The 20,350-nt window shown below is 35.5% G+C and overlaps 1 protein-coding gene across 1 annotated transcript in view; it reads left to right on the top strand.

Annotated features, from left to right (window-relative positions):
* Positions 1 to 5,271, top strand: part of LOC112161231 (thrombospondin type-1 domain-containing protein 4) — a 47,303-nt gene extending 42,032 nt beyond the window's left edge. The window contains exons 15-18 of the mRNA XM_024296286.2: positions 190 to 363; positions 443 to 622; positions 3,419 to 3,563; positions 3,652 to 5,271. Coding sequence (XP_024152054.1) covers positions 190 to 363; positions 443 to 622; positions 3,419 to 3,563; positions 3,652 to 3,794 — 642 coding nt within the window. The 3' untranslated portion in view covers positions 3,795 to 5,271. The remainder of the gene's footprint in view (positions 1 to 189; positions 364 to 442; positions 623 to 3,418; positions 3,564 to 3,651) is intronic.
* The last annotated feature ends 15,079 nt before the right edge of the window (positions 5,272 to 20,350 follow it).

The following is a 20,350-nucleotide window of genomic DNA, read 5'->3' as shown; positions in this document are numbered from 1 at the left end:
ATCACGTCTACTCAGCATGATCCTAAAACTAAAACTACTTTAAGTTGTTGGTATGATTAAAGTTTCAACAAGCTTTTTCCATCATCAAACTGATGTTATCTTTTTGTTGATCCTCACAACTGACAGTTTAAACTGGAGATTTGTTTTCCCCAACCATGGTGGATGACAGCGACTGCTTTTGTTTCCCAGTGCTCTGCTGAGTGTGGGATGGGTGTAAGAACTCGCGGGGTCCTCTGCCTCAAAAACCAAATCAGCAGTCTGCCTCTGGAGGGGTGTGGCAGCGAGCGTCCTGCAGACTCTCAGGTCTGCAACAACGGTCCCTGTGAGAACCGCATCGAGTGGTTCACGGGTCCCTGGAGTCAGGTAGGAGAACCGCGTAAAGCTTTTCCTTTTGTCTCCGTCCATCTTTTCCTCACAGCATTTGTTGTTTGTGATGAACCAGTGCTCTGCAGAGTGCGGTGCAGGCAGCCAGCAGAGGGCAGTGGTGTGTTTAATGAAATCAGAAGACGGAGTCTCCGTCATGCCGCCGTACGAGTGCTCATCCCTGAACCGGCCGCTCGGCCAGCAGAGCTGCAACCTGAAGGCCTGTGGAGCCAAGTGGTACCACACGGACTGGAGCGCTGTGAGTGAGACATCAAACTGTGCTTTATTTATCTCAGTGCTTTGAATATATCTTCAGTGGACACAGAGGGTTGGAATTCTGGATGTCTTTTGCTTATTTTTAATCATTTTTTCCACAATGCAGAGCCATAAAGACAGCAGAACTTTACAGCCTTCTCACTCTAAATCAACAGAGATGCAATAAGTCAGAGAGCTGGTCACCAGATCTTTGAACGGTTATGATGCCACTGCCAAAAATGAGGACCCAGAAATCCCCCCCAGGCTCTTACCTCACTATTTCCATTAGCTCATTATTCTAGAGGTTGCAAGTGAATTTAGCAATCCTCTATGCACTTACCTTGTTGGGTTTTTGTTTTATTTAATCTTACACTTATATGTCTATAAATAAAAATGTAAATTTAAAGATTTGATTGGAAATATTTCTAAATGAATGCATGAACCACATCAGAATTGTCTGCCACACAACATACAAAGAAGATTCATAAAAAGAGTACTTGGAGTTTAAAAGGATGTGAGGTTTTTCTCAGTCACAAATTTCAGAACAGAAACAAGGAAAAATGTGTTTTAATTTAAGGAGTCAAGATATGGAAAATCTGAAACATTCCATCCTCATGACGCCTTTTAATCCCTCACGGGGTTGCAGAAGTCTAACTCGGCTACCAGTGGGCGAAAGGTGGGGTACATTCTGGACAGGTCAAAGCAATCAGTTAAAGAAACCAAATCACAAATCCCCTTTAAAAAAAATTAGCTAAAGAACTGCCACAAAAACAGAATCAACGAACCGTTTTTTCTTAATTCCATGTACCCAGATTTAGAAATAAAACACAAACTTGTCAGTGTCTGGGTTATTCGAAACAGAATATTTTGATGGAAATCACAAGCTATATTGCAGAAATGTAAATATGTATATATATATATTAGTATTTTTTTTTTCAAAGAATGTAAAAAAAAAAGTTTTTTCCTTTCTGTTCCCTTTTTTTTACAATGCACTAAAATAATGGTGTAAGATCTTTTGCTTTTTTATGGAAAATAAATAAACTGAAATAATTGAATTTAACCCTGGAGAAATAAAAAAAGCAATTTACCCCTGGACTTTTGACATTAATTTGACTTTTTTTGTTGTTTTTTAGTAGCAGCAGTTAACACCAGAAAAAAATACAAGTTAAATAAAGCATTAAAAATATAATAAATTAATGCATAAAACTGAAAAATTAAAAATAAACATATTAATAAATGAATAAATAACCGTGGTCAAAGTTGACCCCATGGGTTAGCTGTGATCAGTTGGTTTTACACAGGTAGCAGTGCATGCAAGTTTTTTATTTTTATTTTTATAGAGTCATATGGCAGTCAAATCTCCAGTGTTGGGCATCTCACTTCAAAAAAGTAATTAGTTATAGTTACTAGTTACTTCTCCCAAAAAGTAACTGAGTTAGTAACTCAATTACTGCATCTTCAAAGTAATTAGTTACTTGGAAAAGTAACTCGTTTTAAATTACTCTTTAAATATGGTAATATTTTGTATTTTTGTCCTGCGTTACAAATAAAAAAAATAATTTATATTCAATAATAGATGATAACCGACAATAGTATACTGATATAGTTTTCCAATGGAGTCATATTGTCTAAGTTTAGGATACACATGAGAGAGGGTTTAGGGAAAGAATTTTCAATATTTATTTGTCAGAATTATCACACAAAACACTGCAACAAGTGGTATATAAAAAATGTAACTTCACACAAAAAAGGTAAACGTTTCAACTATTAACATACTTCAAGTATCTTACCTACAACTATAATTAAACAAAATGGCTTAAAAAACTGAAAGTGCAAAACAATAATAAATTAATAAACTACAATTATTAACCCATATTTCTGCTAAGAGGAGCAGCTCTCTGCATCTCTTTTTTCTCTCCCAAAATCCCGCAGCCCCGCCCACTCGCTCCGGAGTCTGCTCACTGCGTTGATCTGTGCGCGCTCGTGTCTGTCTGTGTTGTGTGTTTTATAAATATTACCCTGTTTCTGCTAAGATGAGCTGCTCTCTGCCTCTCTGTTGTCGTTTTATTAACTCCCGAAACTCCTCACTCCGCACCGGAGTCTATCCACGTTGATCTGCGTGTGTACGTGTCTGTGAAAAAAGAAAAAAAAGTGTGCGTGCCTGTCTGTTTTGCGTGTCTCTGTGCTCGCGCGCGCACGTTTGTGTTGTGATTGTATGTTTATATCCGTGTCTACCGCCTGTTTAGACACAAAACTATGATCACATTTGTCAATCGTGGCATTTTATTGTGAAAAACTGGTTATATTTTGAAAAGAAACCGGATTTTCTCATGCATCTTGATGCAACTTGGGGCGCGTAACACAAGCAACTTTCGGGTGCGAAGCGCCCAGCTCCAGCAAGATCATCAAACTTTGAAGTAACGCGCCGCGATTTACACGAAGTAACTCTAACGGCGTTACAGCGAGGATGAAAGTAATTAGTTAGATTACTAAATTACTTGATTTATAACGCCGTTAGTAACGCCGTTATACTTAAACGGCGTTAGTCCCAACACTGCAAATCTCACAATAATAATGGGTAATTTTTCAAAAATATATTATACATAGGTAAAGAAAATAATATTATAAATAAGTAAATAAAAAAGTGTTATCTTTATAAACACGATTCACCCAGCAATACTAAAAACTGTCATTCATCTCACAGTGTTTAGCTGGAATTTCATGTGACAGAAGGGAGAATAAAATCAGAGATACACCAGGTTTTTAAGTTGACTGCTGCCCCTGATTCCTGCCCTTCTAGTGCTCAAAGACGTGTGAGGGGGGTTTCCGTGTGCGCGAGGTTCGCTGCCTCTCTGATGACGTGCAGTCCAGTGAGGGCTGTGACGAGCGTCTGAAACCTGCAGAGACGGAGAGCTGCAACCCCGAGCCCTGCTTGCCTCAGATAGGTCAGTCGACTTTATCCCGTTGACGGGAATCCAAATGAAGTCTGGTAAAATGAAAATCCTGTTCCTTTTTTTGTTGTTGTCGTTGCAGATGAGAACTGTAGAGACAAGCACTTCAACTGCAACGTGGTGGGCCAGGCTCGCCTCTGTGTGTATAAATACTACAAGGAGACATGCTGCGCTTCCTGCATTCGAGCTGCCCACAAACAGATGATCCACCGAGGCCGCAGCTAGCACCACGTTGGGATTCCAGAGATCACTCCGGCTCTGGAGGAGAAGATTGAGGCAAGAAGTTACAAAGTTACCCTTCAGGAGTTCAGCTGGTCTGAAGAGGTAGAATTTTTGTTGGCTCATTTGGAACGCTGGGATGTAATCGGATGGCACTTGCTAGAAAAACAATTCCCTGGAAAAGAAGGAGATTAGTACCTGCTTTGTTTTCCTTTTTTTTTTTTTTTTTTGCAAACAGTTTGCAAAGATTGGAATTCAATGGAGTACACATGGAAGGGTAACGGATCTTCTTCATCACCACAAAACCTTTGCTTCATACTCACTGTTGACCAAAGATATCCAACCCAAAAGACAACACCTCATAAACCCCTCTTTTTCAGCCGCTCTGCTGCTCTTTTGCATTATTTATGTGTGCGGTTCCCCTGAGTGGACCGTCCACTGGTGACTTCCTTCTGGCTGTTCTTCCTTTAGCTCATCACGATGTCTGAACAGATTGGAGGCATTCCACAGACTGCTGGATGGCTGAAGCAGATGCTCACGAGTCCTTTCTTTTGTAGACGGGGAAACGAACTGTAAATGTAGAATCCCTCAATTGTACAGCCCCTGATCATCCACAGTTCCCTGTAAATATTAATATTTAACTGTTATAATATTTTAGAACATTTGTTTTTGCATTTTTTTTCTCTTAAAATGACATTCGGCAAAAATGTTTTGTTCCATTACTGTCAGATACCTCCAACTCCAAAGTACTGTATGTATGACAAAGTTCAGGGATTCTCGAGTAAAGAAATTTCCCATCAGGCCTTTGTTTACACTCTTACCCGTTAACTTATAGTATCTCACAAGCTCAAGCTAACATTAGTGTAGCCAAAAAAAAAATGGTGAACAATATTGGAGATTGGATCCATACAGTTTAAAGCCAGACACCAGCTCAGACCAGGAAAATTAAGACACTAATAGATGTATTTGTCTGAATTGGAGCGGAAAAAGGTAGACTTTGGCTCACCCTTGGTAGTTGCTGTGTCATTAGTCTGAGCATTTTCAAGCATCTGCTTTTCACCTGCTCCTATTCCAACATGATTTGAATCAAAAAAATAATCACAAATGCAGTTTTAATCGTAAATTTTTATATTAAGGTCCTTTATTGTGAGAAAAATGCCACAAAAATGTGTTAAAAAACAAATTTTCATCATTTCTACCTTCAAAGAGGAGAATTCATGAAGTTTTATGATGAGAAACGGTTTCATCGCAGTCATAGGAAGACCTGCATGGAATCCGGATGCTCAACTGTTGTGATTTACCATGTTTTAGGTTCAGCCTTTAGCTTATTTTAGATTAAAAAAAATGTTTTTTCAGGTCTTCTGTATCAAATAATAGATTTCCCTTTTTTAAAAAATTGGACAAAACTGAAATGAAGAAACAAAACTTTTTTTTTATTTTAAATGTAAATAGGTACATAAATAAATAAATATAAAATCAAAAAGTTGGTTTTGTTGGATGTTTGTCGGTTACATTGCAGTTTTGTGTTTTTGCTTGACGATTCTATTGGTTGAGTATTTTTTTAGAGGCATCGTTTATCTTTTTGACACCGTTAACATTTGTTTTACAAAAAAAGAAAAGAATAAAAAAACATTGATGGTTGGAATACTCCGTCTTTCAAATGAAGCTCAGATTAAAGGCTGGAATCAGTCTGAGTTCCGTGTTCCTCCCGCTCAGCATGAGATTATAAATCCTTACCTGTTAATCCTTTTCTTCCCCCTGACCTCATGTTCACCTCTCACTTCAGCATCAATGCTGTTGGGATGCTGGCCCTTCCGTTTTTTCTGCTCGCTCCTTCCTTCTCTGTAGGAGATGGGCGGAGATTTGGACTTCCTGGTTTGCCTCCTGAAGTCACTTCTCTAATCAATACAACCTAGTTTATCTACCAGATTGTTTGCCTCCTCTGTTCTCAGTCTCAGCCCAATTCTGAAGCTGTAGACTCTCCAGGAAAAATGTGTTTTCAAGATTGTGCAATTTTAATTCACATTCAATTGGTGCACATTTTGTTGTAGATTGTTCCGTAATTTGTCTTAAAAATGGGTGAAAGTTTCTAAAGCGGAACCCCAAAATGTGCAACTGTAGTTTAGGGCATTTTTCCTGGTGATTTATGATACCTTTCACTCGCCATATTTCTCATTGAAAGTGGCTGCTTCATGTAGGATCTACTCTGCTTTTAATGATTAGTGATTCATCACTAGTCTGTTGTCTGCCATTCTGATCCACCCAACAAGTTCCTTACAGCAAAGATTCTCTGTTTTATTTTAATATTTTTGTAAGATTTAGATTAGAAATGGAGAAATGGTTTATTTCAAGCACTCAGAGATTGCCTGAAAGTGAGGAAGCGAACTTATATAATCATACCCCGGCTCGACCGTACCATTTCCTTTATGGTATTGTCATTATTTGGTTCGTATCCATATTTAAGGAACACAGAAGCACTTATCTTCTTTTGTAAAACAACATAGTTTATGTTATTGAGGAAAAACTCTCTTTCTAAAGTCAGGGTAACCTCTGACATTGTGCACATCAGTGTTCAGCAGGAGTCTCTGGTTGTGAGTGATCAAACCCAAGTACAACTTAATTTTTTTCAATATCATTTTCTGTTTCCTGTCTAGCCGCTGAGCAAGAAGAGAAAAGCTAGCAGCCAATTTCACAGTTTCTGTAGAGTTTATGTAACCTTGTCCTTGGACACTCCAGGTGTAAATTCTGATCGCACCCTTTTGTATTTAAGGTTATGCCTGTCTTTTTTTTTATATGATCTTTTCCAATGGTGACGAAACACATTCATATAAAACTCAAGGCCCTACAGACGTCCTCACATACCTTTGTCATAAATAAAATATTCCTGTGTGTGCTCATACAGGGAGAAGGTAAGTGTGTTGAGATGATCTGTTTTTTAGATCTGTAACTCTTGGATGCCCCAACGGACGAGAAGGTTTCTTCCCAGGAACACCCAGACAGCAGCCGCACAAAGATGTGGCAGAGGAACCGCGGTTGGCTGTGGAGTCGAGGCACCCTGCAAGTCTGAGGTCCAGGCCCAAGACCAAAAGAAGAAGCAGTCCAGGAAAAAACTTCAACGGCAACACAGCAAAGAAAAGACATTTACAGGTGAAATCTATCAGGTTAGTACACAAATCTTTACTTTTTCAAAATAAGCACTTTTGTCTCGATTTAGAAGTATTGGAATTTTTAAAGTTTTGTGAAACATTTTCTTATATTTATGTTTCTTCATAAACCGGTGGTGTTTAAATTTAAGTGAAAAAAGGCAGTTTAAGATTTTTTTTTTCTTTTTTCAGACCTAAATGCAAGATTTTCAGCATCATTTGCAAGTGGCATTTGTTATTATTCAGAGGCAGCAGTCTTATTTTTACACGCAGCACGGTTGCCGTGGAAGTTTAAAGAAAAAGTTAGATTTTTTAGGTGACAAGACGATTTTTCTCTGAAAGTTGACATTGGTCAGTGGCCACCCATGCACATTTCGAGGTACATTTCATAATGGTGATAACACCATTGTGAAATCAGGCAACAGCTGGGCGGCCACAGCAGCAGCTCTGGCTGGACGATGTGTAAATGTTTCTGGATGTCAACTGTCCAAATCAAGTGTAAGCAACTTCCTGGTTCTTTTATTTTGGGAGCTTTTGTAAAATAAAATAGAAAAAAAAAAAAAAAGAACAGTGAGCAGATGGTAGACTCCTTGTCCTGTGCTGTTTTATTTGTACCTGGACGTGACAGATAAGCGAACCTCCCCATCGCTCGGTTACAATATCATATCCCACCGCTGCCACCAGTGTAACTGAGAGATGTGGAGGTTTGGTGGAGGTTTATCTGTGACACCGAAGTATGAAAAAATCAGCACAGGACAAGGAAACCCCCATTTGGTTTCTGCTCACCGTTCTTTTTAAAAAAAAAAAGAAATCTAAATTCTACTTTACAAGAAGCTTTAGCTCACGTGTCAAGGTCAAATTAATTATATTTGGCCCTAGGTCATTTGATTATTTTGTTATTAATGGCCCAATGTTATGTTGAGCTTATTTTTAACTTGTATAATTCTGACAAAATGTATTTTTATGGAAAATAAAGTAAATAACATTATTTAATATTTAATTGGATTTATTCAGAAATAATAATGCTGCCTTTTTTATTCATAATTGCATAAAAAAGTTGCAGTTTTAAAAGTTTAAAAAAATGGTATTCTGCTAGCTTTTTGGACTTTTTTTGGCATTTACTAATATTTTTTGGGGTGTTTTTAAGTTCTGCTAATGTTTCAGCTAAATACTATCTAGTTTGGCTAATTTAGGCTTTTATTTTTTTAGGCTGTTTTGGAGTTTAGCTTATATTTCAGCTACATACTAGCTGTTTTGGCTAATCTAAGGTTTTTTTTTTTTTTTTTTTTTTTTTTTTTTTTAAGGCTAATTTGGTATTCAGCTAATACTTTAGCTGGCTATCAGCTTCAGCGTTTTTAGCTATCAATTTCAGCATTTTCAGCTATTAGCACTACAGCCAAATTCAGCTTACAGCATCCACACTAGCATTATTGCAGGTAATGCTATATATTATGTTCATAGTTATGTTAAAAAGTTAATTTTAAAGTTTTAAAACTTTAGTTTAGAGTGTTCACAAAATGTTTACCCTGTTCAGCCCGCGACTTAAGATGTATTTTGGATTTTGGCCTCTTGTGCGATTGAGTTTGACACCCCTGCTCTAGCTGAACTTGCCATGCCTTTCCTGTCTCTACAGTAATCCGGAAGGGCCAGACAACTCCTGAAATAAATAAAAAACAAAACCACAAAGTTATTTACTCAATTACCACTGGCCACCCGAAAGCCTAGTTGTGTATAAAAAGTGGGCCATTCTGCACGCCTACATTCATGACTATGCCCACAATTAAAAAAAGAAAACGGGCGGTGCCATGAAATCTCAAATTTTCTGGGAAGTCTTCCCATTGTGCAACATTAATTCTCAGAAATTTTCCTCACAAAAATATTCCTTTTTTAGACGTTATTGTATCTTTCAAAAACAATACTTATCATTATATTGACAGATAAAAGCCTTTCGATTGGTTATCTCACATTCTGCTGAAAATGTTCTCCCAGTCAGAGCCGTTTTTACCACTTGGTTTCTCTAACTGCAGTCAGACATCTTAATCCTGAGTAACAGATGACAAGAAACTGTTCTTTTTGCACAAATGCTCATGGGCTCCCTAAGGCCCACAGCCCCAGGCTTCAGCCTCAGTAAGCTCCATTGATAAAGCGGGCCTGGCTACGGCGAGAAGAGAGAGCAGGGGCTTTAGTCAGGCTCCGCTCCCACCAGGAGGTGTGCCTAAAAAGCGTTCTTCCCCATTTCCAGAAATGACAGTTCATCTGGAGGGGGCAAACTCTAATGCCAATGACAGCCTGGGAAGCACGAAGTCCATTAAATCCATGCAGACGCATTTCTGACTCAAAGAGGGGGTGGGCGGGGGGTGAGCAAGCAATACAGGAGGAAGTTCTCGATTCGTTTGGCAAGGAGTAAATGCTGGGTTTTTACCGGAGAAACATGAGCTGCATGAAATCAAATCAACCTTTGATTTTTGTAAAACTTGATGAATTCAGAATTGAACTCATCTTTACTTGTCACACTTGACTGAGGATTTCTTTAAACTAAAATTGAACCTGCTTTCTGTTTTCACTGTGATTAGGCTCCTTAGCGTTGTACACTGATAATGCAAGTAAAAAACATTCAAATTTGGATAAATTAAAGCCCATCTTGTCCTCCCATCCCCCCTTCGACCTGCCCCCATATTTTCAAAATGGCTGCTTTTCTTTTTTTCCATCTCCATTGGATGAAAAACATGTCTAAGTCATTGTAAGGGGGATCTGCAAAAGTATTTTATTATTATTATTATTATTCCTTGGCAACTGAGGTTTTCTGGTCACCACACCCACATTCCTAAAATATGCATATGTAACGGGGTGAAAAAATGTTTTTATTTTTGCAAACTTTTAATTCGGAGGGCTCTTGAACACATCTCCAGATTCAAAAGGGAACCTGCTACCACTCGTGACATTTGCCGTTGTTGGCAGGATCTGGATTTGTGTGTGGAGTCAAGACCCGGGCATTTTAGCTTGTTTTTTTTGTACTTTTGTTAGTGCCCCGTACCCCTGTGCACACGGAGTGCCGACGTTTTGGGGGACCGGCAGTGAACATGGCAGGGACTGCCTATATTCTGCTGTGGGGGGATGTAACGGGGTGAAAAAATGTTTTTATTTTTGCAAACTTTTAATTCGGAGGGCTCTTGAACACACCTCCAGATTCAAAAGGGAACCTGCTACCACTCGTGACACATATTGTATGCTTTATACATGTAATACATTTTCACAATACTGTATTCTGGCAAAATAACAATCTAACAGCGAAATGCGGCTTTTGCTAGCCTCACCATGCTACGGCCATTCAAAATCTACAAACTTTAAAACCAACATTCTGTACCAAGATGCATCCTAAAGATGCTTGAGGAGTTATAAATAGATGGAGAAGGAGTTTGAATTTGCAGCTACTTTTTTTTGTTGTTTTAAGTTCAAGATGGTGGCCTCTTCTCAAGGTCAAAGGTCAATGTAGAGTTTTTTTTTAATCAAGCTTTTTTTATTATTTGCTTAAAGGTGCAATAAGAAAAAAAATAGCAAAACAGTCCAGAACGGCAATACTAAGAAGTTAAAGCATAATTATGTATCATTATTATATGGCATTTTTTACATGTTTATTTTTTTGTAATAACAACTTAAATGCAAGTAAAGAATTTGATGCTTGTATATGGGGTTTAAAAACCATCCTAAACTTGTTTCCATGATTAATTGTTTCCATTTAACAGGTCTGTAACCATGATAAATGCTTGTTAGCAAAAATCTGCTGTATTTCCCATTTAAGAACATCTGTTCTCTTGACATTGTTAACTCACCAGTGTCAGAAGCACAGATGGTTTCATGTTGGAGAGGACATCAGCGATCCTCAGGGATGCACACAGAGCATTATTAGAGGAGGCTGTGCAGAAATGACGAGCTTCACTTCGCTGCTGTTCAGAGTCAGCACATTTCAGGTGAGCCACCATCCAGCTGAGTCCACAGTAATTAGCAGCAGAGGATATTTAATAGACTTTTCTCTTTCTTTGACATTTGCCACATAGTCAAAACGGGAGAGATTTCATCTATTTGAATTTAACTGCTGAAAATATATTGGAAAGGGTTGCTATGAAAACAGGTGCTTCTATTTCTCAGAAACTAAACTTCACACATTTGAATTTAGCACCTAGTGAGCTTTAGGGATTAACGATTTATTTCTGCAATCCAAAATTTCAAGAGTTAATCTAAAGCAAAATAAAGGCTTATGGAAATATGGAAATACCCCTTTTCAAAATTACACAAATGTGGAATATATGGGAATTATAAAGGGATAAAACACAACTTTGAGATTATGAGACACAAATACACAAAGAATTATTGAAAATGTGAAAAATAGGGCAGAGAAACTGCATGTGCTGGATAAAAAAATGTCAAATTCGTAAATAAAAAATGCATTTTTAGTGTTTTTGACATGGTCTAGTGGCATTTCTCTCATGATTAACAACAATTTATAAAAAAATGAAGCTTAAAACGTCTTTATTCAAAAAGTTGTGGGTAAGGACCAGACAAAAGAAGTAGTTTGAAAAAGCTTGTAATTGTGAGGTATGAAAATACGCTTTAGAGCACGATCTTTCTGCTCTCCTCCATTCTGATGCATCCGCTTGTAGATCCATGCGCTGACGGAGCTTGAATATTTTATAAAGACATCCTTCAAATTTTACACTTACACCTATCAAAAACAGAGGTCTGATTTGGGTTTTTATCACTCAAAATTCTCTTTTTATAGTTTTTATAATTTACTTTCGTGTCAGATGATGAATCATATTTCAGTGTAGTTGTTTTTTTTTTCTAAAAAAAATGGTGCACACAGAATCCAAAGGTGAAAAACAGAGTAAACAAAGCATTCAGAGGATTAGCGTTGCTTACTTTCCTGAGCGAGTTGCATAGCTTTCAGGCACTACTGAACAAAAGAATTGATTTTCCAGAGTCCACATCAATGACTCCACAGCAGTCGGGTTCAGTCTTTCTGAGAGCCCCGTGAAAGAGACCGCTGGAAACGCACCAGATACTCAATTAGGCAGGCAGTGAGAATCATGCACGTTGGATTTTGACACAAAGGAAATGAACATGAATGCAGAGGTCAGTGTGGGGGCAAAAAAGTGAATACAAATCTGAAAGATGTGGCGTAAAAATGCAATTTCTCCAAATGGAAAGCACAGTGAGGTCCGTGTCATGCCATAAAGTCACTTCCTGCTTTGGAATCATGGACGAATAAAAGCAACATCATCAGGTATCTATGAAGTACCTCTGCTTCTGCTCGCCTCCAGGACACACACCTCCTTTTTCTTTAAAGCTCCGGCATAACCTTTAATGGTTCTCAGCAAAAAGGGCAGCTGACACCCTGAGGGTGTGATTACCCAGCCAGGAGACAGAACTCAAAGGACAAAGGGGCAGACCTTCTCATGGAGATGGAGAGACTGACAGAGAACTGGCAGTTAGAAGAGAACGGAGATGCATGCAGAACTGTAATTACAGTGATAATGATCCCTCCCATCAGCGATTCATCAGGTTAATGGTGTTTTTAAAGAGCATAACAAACATCCGGTGGCCCAGGTCCAATCGTGGCAAATACCTGGATGAACAAGGACGACTGAAGTTGATATTTATCTTTAAGGATTTTATAGTTGAATTACTTTATCATTCCAAATTGATTCCTGTAAAGTCTTCCTTTCAAAAAAGGTTAATACTTAATAAATATTTTATGTATATTACCATGTTGACAAAATCTTCACCTTAAATCTACAAATGTAGTCAGATGTGATTAGAAAGAGAATTTTAAAGTAACTATAGTTGTAAAGAAGTTAAAAGCATGAACACTCCACCTCCGTGCTTTCAGCTGGATTCAGACCCCACACAGTCAGACGTTAGTTATCTAATTTCCTCAGCATTGCTTTTTGTTTTTTTCTAAAGTGGAATATTTTAGTAGAATATTTTGGTACCTAATGTTTTTTGGGGACAAAAACACCAAAGTATACCAGCAATGCAGTTTCATGCTGGGCCGGATTGGTTTAAATTGATGTCAAAAGAACGTTTGGTTATTATTTTCTATTTTAACTACAATATTTCATTTGTTTTATTTATTTTTTGTTTTTTTCTTTATATACGAATCTCTAAATAGTAACTCGTATCATGTATAACTGTGTAACTGAAAGTGTTTTTAATGTTTCAGTTTTAATTAAATCAAATTTTGAAAGTCTGGCGAAGGTAACGCCTCGTAATTATTGATTGGAACCACCTGTGTGCACCGTTTGATTACCTGTCGCTGCTTTTCAGGGTGACTTTGATTTAGTCGCTTTTTAGTCAGTTTGCTTATTTGCAATTATTGACTAAATATGAGAATTGGACTAAGTGACACCCGTCTCCCCTTTCCAAATAGCAAAAACCCAAATAAACTTCTTTTGAGAAATAAACAGCAAATACTTTATCAGTATGTTAGTTAGAATAACCAGATTTGGTCAGCTTTCTTTTTCTAACAACTTTTAAAATGTTTTTTTTTTCAGTGAAAGTTATACAAGTTATAAACTGACCAACCAGATACCTCAGTAATATTGTGTAGAGTTTGCAACATGAAAGTTTTCAGATGCATTGTCTCTCATCTCACTTTTTTTCCTATCTTTAATTTTGCGTTAGTGAGTTTCAGTTTAGTGGGATGTTTATGCAACCAAACAGCCAATCAAAGACAAGAGGATTTATGCTGATTGGTCTAGATCTGGTGGCCGAATTTCTTATATTTTATTTTTTTTTATTGAGGAAATGTTTTAACATTACAGCATGAATATTTCAAAATTACACTTATAAGTGAATACAAATGATTTAAAACACAACAGTAAACATAAACAAAATTACAAATTAGAATTAAAAAACAATAAATAGCACACAAGAGCAAAATATGTATATATAGACATACGTTTTTCTTTTAAAAACACAGGGACATGTTGATATATACAACTTCTCATAAAAACAAATGTTCAAATTAACATCTATTTTGTATTTCAGAAGTTTGTTCTAAAAATTCAAATAAGACATGGACAAGTACTTCAAAAAGATTTATTTATATAAATTTCTGCAAATACTATTAAATAATTAATATTAAATTCTGCTTTTTGGTTTTCTAGTGGCACAAATGTCCCACTAAACTGAAAACGTATGAACTCAAAATCAAAGATAGGGAAAAAGTGAGATGAGAGACAACGCATCTGAAAACTTTTATGTTGGAAAACATTACAAAATATTTTTTCAAAGCAAAACAAGTTTTTGAAAGCAAATAATTAATATTTTTCATTTGCAAATGTTTAAGTATTATTCCTAAAACTTAACATTTTGTTTGCACTTTAGGACATTTTTATCTAAAAATAACTTTTGTTCACAATATGGTGGGACAAAAATCATTTAATCCCTGCTGAACCTCCACATCAAATGTTCAAAAGGTTTGATTGACATTTACTGTTTTCCACTTTCAAGTTGTAGGGGTGTGGCGTGGAAACAAGCTCACTCCTGATTGGTGAAAGTGGTTGCCATAAAAATGTTCACTTAGACTGACTCGGACCAATCACTGGTTACTGGCTACATCTGGCTCCAACATCTTGGCGTAATTATAAAAAAAAAAAAAAAAAGGCAATTGAATTCACTTAAATTAATTGGAGCGGAAGCAAGTCATTTCTATGGGTGACATCACACTCACTTTTTCCAGTTCTCATTTACAGTCAATGTTTGCAACACATGCTGCATTCAGGACAGCTACAGACTTCTTGGTATCCAGTTGTTCACTGGCGTTGGGACTCAGTGTTCTTAGATTGGTTATCTAAACATCGGGGGTTGTATAAGACAGCTTCTGTGTTGTCAAACATCTCTAAAGTAGCAGGAAATCCTGTGAATATTAGCTTACTAAACTATAAACATAACTTTAAGGATTTGAGTTTTGTAGTTGAGCTTAGTTCAGCTACTGTAGTTACACATTTTCTTTCTTAAACCAACATGGACAAAAAAGGAAATTTATTTTCTTCAAGAACCAAAAGAATACAAAGCAGATTTAACCAAAGTTATGTTTAAAGGTCCTTTCATTCATTGTTCAAATAAATATTTTAATGGTATTTCTGTGTGCAAATCATTTTGGTTTTCCCTCTGAGTCATGCAAACAGTCATCCAACTTACTGGATCGACATCATGAGTGTTGGTTTCAGACCAAAGTTCTGTTCAAGACAAAGAAACACATTCTATCTTTTTTAAGTGTATTTGGACTGAAGAGTTGACTCATAACTTCTGAGTTTTTTATGGCTGCGGGAACTCTTCCATGGCTCATTTATTGCTTGGACCGCGAGCAGGTTTACCTGTGAGTATTCTACCTCATGCTGGGATTGGTAAAATATGTTGACTATATCTTGACTAAACATGGATACCGTTAAATTCTGCAGATAAAATATCATGTCCTGTCTTTCTCCAAGGACCACATTTGTGAGGGATTTTGTACAAACCATTCATGAACATGTTCCTGTATATGTGATGAAAGCGTGTACATTTTTTTTTTTTTTCTTGCAGTATGCACATTTATTTTTTCTTGTGCTCATGGCTGATTCACGACAATTTGAATAATAACAAACTGAGTTTAATTTTGTTAGAATATGTCCTCCATTCTGAGAAAATGTTAAAAGAACATATTAAAAATGCAAAAAAAAAAAAAGTCTTTAATCAAGAGGCTTTTGTATTTATTTTTGTCTTCATGTTGCCAACTACATACATTTTTGGCCAAAATGTTCCTGAATGTGATCTGGAATAATTTATATTATTATTTTTGGTTTGCTTCGATCAATCAACCTCAAGTTTTGAACATGTATTGAAAACATACTCTTCTGACATTTGCAGTATTTGTTTTTTTCTTTCTTTTCTTCCAGTTTTGATTGTGAGTAGATGTGAGTTTATGAAGCGAGAGGGAAAAAAAAGGTAAAGTCCCATCAGTCATCTATCCGGGTGTCAAAGCTGTTCTCTTCATCCTCCCGGGTGAGCTCCAGTCGTAGCTGCACTCCAGAACCATTTGGTGCTTTAACCCCCTTCTGTTAAACCCTTAATGCTAAGTGTTGAGCAGGGAGATATGAACGGTGGGTTCAGACTCACAACCTCGCACACTCCTGAGCCGATCATTGATGTCATGATGTGCAGCAAAAATGTGAAAATAATGTCATGAAGCTGGAATAATTCATTTTTAGAAAGGTGAAAAAATAAAAAAAGGAGAACTATGCTGTCAAAGTTAAAGCTGCCAGATTGTACTTCATAAATTATCCAAACCTGACAAAAGTTTTATCCAAAAATGGATAAATTATTAAAGCAACATGAAGATCTTAATAGAAAACTTTAACACAATGTGAGTTTTTTTTTTTTCCTTTTTGCATGGAAGGCAGTAATATTCTGGATGTTTTCTAGTAACCTCTTTAGAAGTAGAAATGCTTTAAGTGGGAAATTTGACTAAATGTGACATTTGACACCTTAGTGCATATTTTTTTTTATGTTAGAATGACATTAATTGACATAAAATTTGTAAAAATCACTCTTAAAAAAATCAGCCCCTTCTTAAAAAATATTTTTTCCAAGACTGCCAAAAGAACTCCCATTTACTAGGAATCTGGGTATTGATCCGATACAAAGTAATTACAGGGCTTGTATCGCCGATTTTGATACTTTTTTTTCTTTAAATTTTACATTATAGAATGATTTCGGAAATACATTTTTAACCCTTTAACACGCAAGGCACTGTCTATGACGCTTAAGCACAAAATCTTCAGTATACAGTAAGTTTTCAACCATTAACACCATCCACGTAATTCCAGCAGATTTTAAAGGGGAAAAGCTGCGTTAAAAAGTTACAGTAAGTACATAAGCTCTGACGTTAATGGGTTAATTAAGAGTATAATAAAACACAAGCCGGAAACTTTTGACAAAAAAATGTCTGTTTAGCCAAAGCAATCTCTACTGTACATACATCAAATAAAGAACATGAATATTAATAATAGCATAATACTGTTGTAATAAGAAGAAAACAGTCACTAGTGCAAAATTTAAAAAAAGCAAAAATTTAACAAAAATTGAAGTATAACAGCTCCACTAACATGTATTTAAAAAAAGCAAAACATCAAAGTAACTAGTCACCGTAATAAATATAAACAACAATATTAAAAAAAAAACTTTTTTTTTGCCCAATCTGGCAACACTGCAGATAGATGGATGCTGCACTTGCATGAACTCTGTAATTAAATTAAAGCTCTTTACTTTAGTTATTGAAGAAAAACTGTGATGAAAATATCGATCTCATCACGCTAGTATCAATACTTCACCTTAGTATAAGATCGGTTAGAGAACAAGATGCCCATCCAATCATTTACACTTATCTAAATGTGTTTAACAATCTGTTTTTCTATAGAGAGTAAGTTATCCAGTGCCTCCAAAAAGCAAAAATCAGCACTATGACACATCTATCTGGTGAGTGTCTTTTTTTATCCGGCAATGCACGATGTGTAGTATCTCACAAAAGTGAGTACACCCTTTACATTTCTGCAGATGTTTATTTATCTTTTTCATGGGACAACACTGCCTAAATTCATTTTTGTCACACTGAAAAGTAGTCGTGTCCATTTTGTATAGCAGTGTAAAGTTTTTGTTTTTTGTTTTTCTGCAAAATTGATCATAATAGAGGCATCAATAACAAAAAAAGTGAGGAATTTATTCACTTTTGTGAGATACAATTTATAATGAGAATCTTTAAAGACTTTTATAATATTATTGTATTTTCATGCAGATGTTTTTTGTTACCCTTAGTTGTTTTGAACATTTTTATTTTTCTTTGCACTTTGATTTTTGATCCCTTGGACCTGCTGTAACAATTGATTTTCTGCATGATGGGATCGATAAAGTTTAGAAAATCCATTTAAAAAATAAATTTATTTCCATAAAAAATATATATTTCTGTTCCCAAAATTTTTAGTATTAAGAAATAAGATTATGTAATTTTTAAAACTTTTTTTGTGTCTCAAAAATGGCAGCAGAACTCCTAATCCAACAATGTTACTGAGCTTCATGACTTAAACTGTTGCTTCCACATTGCAGACCGCTATGCATGTGTGTCCTTTATGAAAACAGGCTATTGAAATTCTAAAAAATACAAGTCTATGGACACATTTATTATATGATTTAGTCAAACAAACCAGAGATCTGCCACAGTAATCTAAAAAAAAAATTTTTTTTAAGCCAAGAAATGTTCTTCTAAATATTTGATATTTTATTAATTATCCTGCTTATTTCCTTCTCACACTGAGCCACCGCACATCAGACACTCATACAAATCTACCTAATAGCATAATGAAAAGTTTGAATGAACCTCCCTAAAGCGGTAATATGTCCCATTACTGTCTGACACACAGCAGCTGTTTAATTCAAAGTCCTTCAAGGATATAAACTCCAATTAAGGCCGGCATATGTGAGGGCTTAATGATGGATTGAACGTGTCAGAATGACAGCAGGAATTATAAAGACTTTTTGAGTGAAATGATTCTGAAATGTAGGACCCCTGTAATATGTGTATTTCTTTCTGTGTTCACATGAAACATTTTGCATATTTGTTGTGAGTCACCTCTCACCATCAAATGTTAGTTAAAGCTGAGCTCCTCACATATGCTAAGGCACTCACAGGCTTTTGTTTTGTCTTAATTGATCTTCCTCTTTCCTCCAGCACAGATTGTGATATTGATTAGTTTTAAGATCCACTTTTGGTGGGATTCCACTTTTGTTTTCTTATCTAAACTCCAAATTCTCTTAACCTGCATGGATGATATTTAAAGATAGTGCTGAAGAAACCCTGATGCAGAAAGTTAAAGTGAGATTTCAGATACCAATAAAATTCAATCTAATCTGTTGCCTCAACAACTATGACTGCAGTTCAAACATTTGTACACATGACCTTTTGATTGCCTATTTACTATATATATTATGTACTACTATTATAAATATCTATATATGTGTGATCAACCGCCTTAAAACAAGAATTCACACACAAACTTGATGCATAATAAAAGGTTTAGTTAATAATTTCATTACACATTCAAAAGTTAAAGTTAAGAAGCTCCAGTGTTTTTTTTTTTTTAAATTAACATTCATCAAATGTAACAACTTTGAACACACATGTACCCTTTGCTTCTACACGTTCTATGATGCAATTCTCAGGATGACCATGTGCTGGGGCTAAAGTCATACCATTCCCAGCTGGAAAATCAATTCTTGGAAACAATGCTGCAATATATTACAATTAGTTGGTCTGCTTCTGTTATCTATTGAGACATTAAGAATTTTATTGTTTTTAAAAAAATAAATCACTAATAAAAAGTCATGTTAAATACATGGAGGTCTTTCCTACAGTCGTTTTACTTGTTTAGTTTTTTTTTTATTATTATATTTTTAGAACCTTAAAGCGGGATAAGTACATGTGACATTCTTTAGACAATTATTAATTGAATTTCAATGCAAACCTACAAGAAATTCACGACTACATTAGACATACTTGAAATGTTCACAGCTAAAAAATAAATCTAGATGAAGACGTCACAGTAAAATGCTGAACTACTTTTCTATTTATGACTGTAACCATGCATCTTTATTGTTAAGTGCTGCTCTCTAAGTCCACATGGTAAAATCGATAGCAATTAAAGAGTATTTGCATATTAAATTGTTCAATAAAAGTGTGTTGTTAACTTACTCTAAAGGAATTTTAAAATATTCAAATCTATTTCATAATATTTAGAACAAACATGATCGACTAGGAAACCTAAGTGCTTATTTAACTGCCAAAAGAGTGAAGAGAAAAAAAAATTATTTAAGGGATAATTAATGCAAAATGTATTTTTTAGACATCATACTGTGAATTTTTGGGTGTTTTTAAGAATCTTACTATGAAGAACAATTTCAGTTTGAGTCTAAGATCATTATTAGAGAGCAAATCACTCCATATTACGCTCACAAAATGAATAAAAATCTCTTAAAAAATGTATTAAAATAAACTCTTGTCATAACTGTTTTTCTTTTTTGAAATTCAAAATAATTTTTTTGAATCTATATACATTTCAAAGATAGATCTTTTAATAAAGAAGATGTTTGTATATTAAAATTATAGTTGCAATAATAGAAACTGCAGCTAAAGCACTTCAAAAGCAAAATGCAAAAGTTTGTTTTGTCTTATATTTATGGAATTTACTTTTTTATTCTTGTGACTTTTTTTTATAATTAATGCTTACAAATTTTAAAAATCATGTCATTTGCCAGAGCCCTAAATTTGTGGTTTTATGAAACACTTAAAAAACTAGTGTTTTATCTTGAAATAAGCTGTAGAAATAA

The sequence above is a fragment of the Oryzias melastigma genome, linkage group LG3 (assembly GCF_002922805.2).
Source record: "Oryzias melastigma strain HK-1 linkage group LG3, ASM292280v2, whole genome shotgun sequence".
In the NCBI taxonomy this organism is placed as follows: Eukaryota; Metazoa; Chordata; class Actinopteri; order Beloniformes; family Adrianichthyidae; genus Oryzias; species Oryzias melastigma.
Note: the sequence above shows the minus strand (reverse complement) of the source record. Positions and strands in the feature narration are given on the sequence as shown.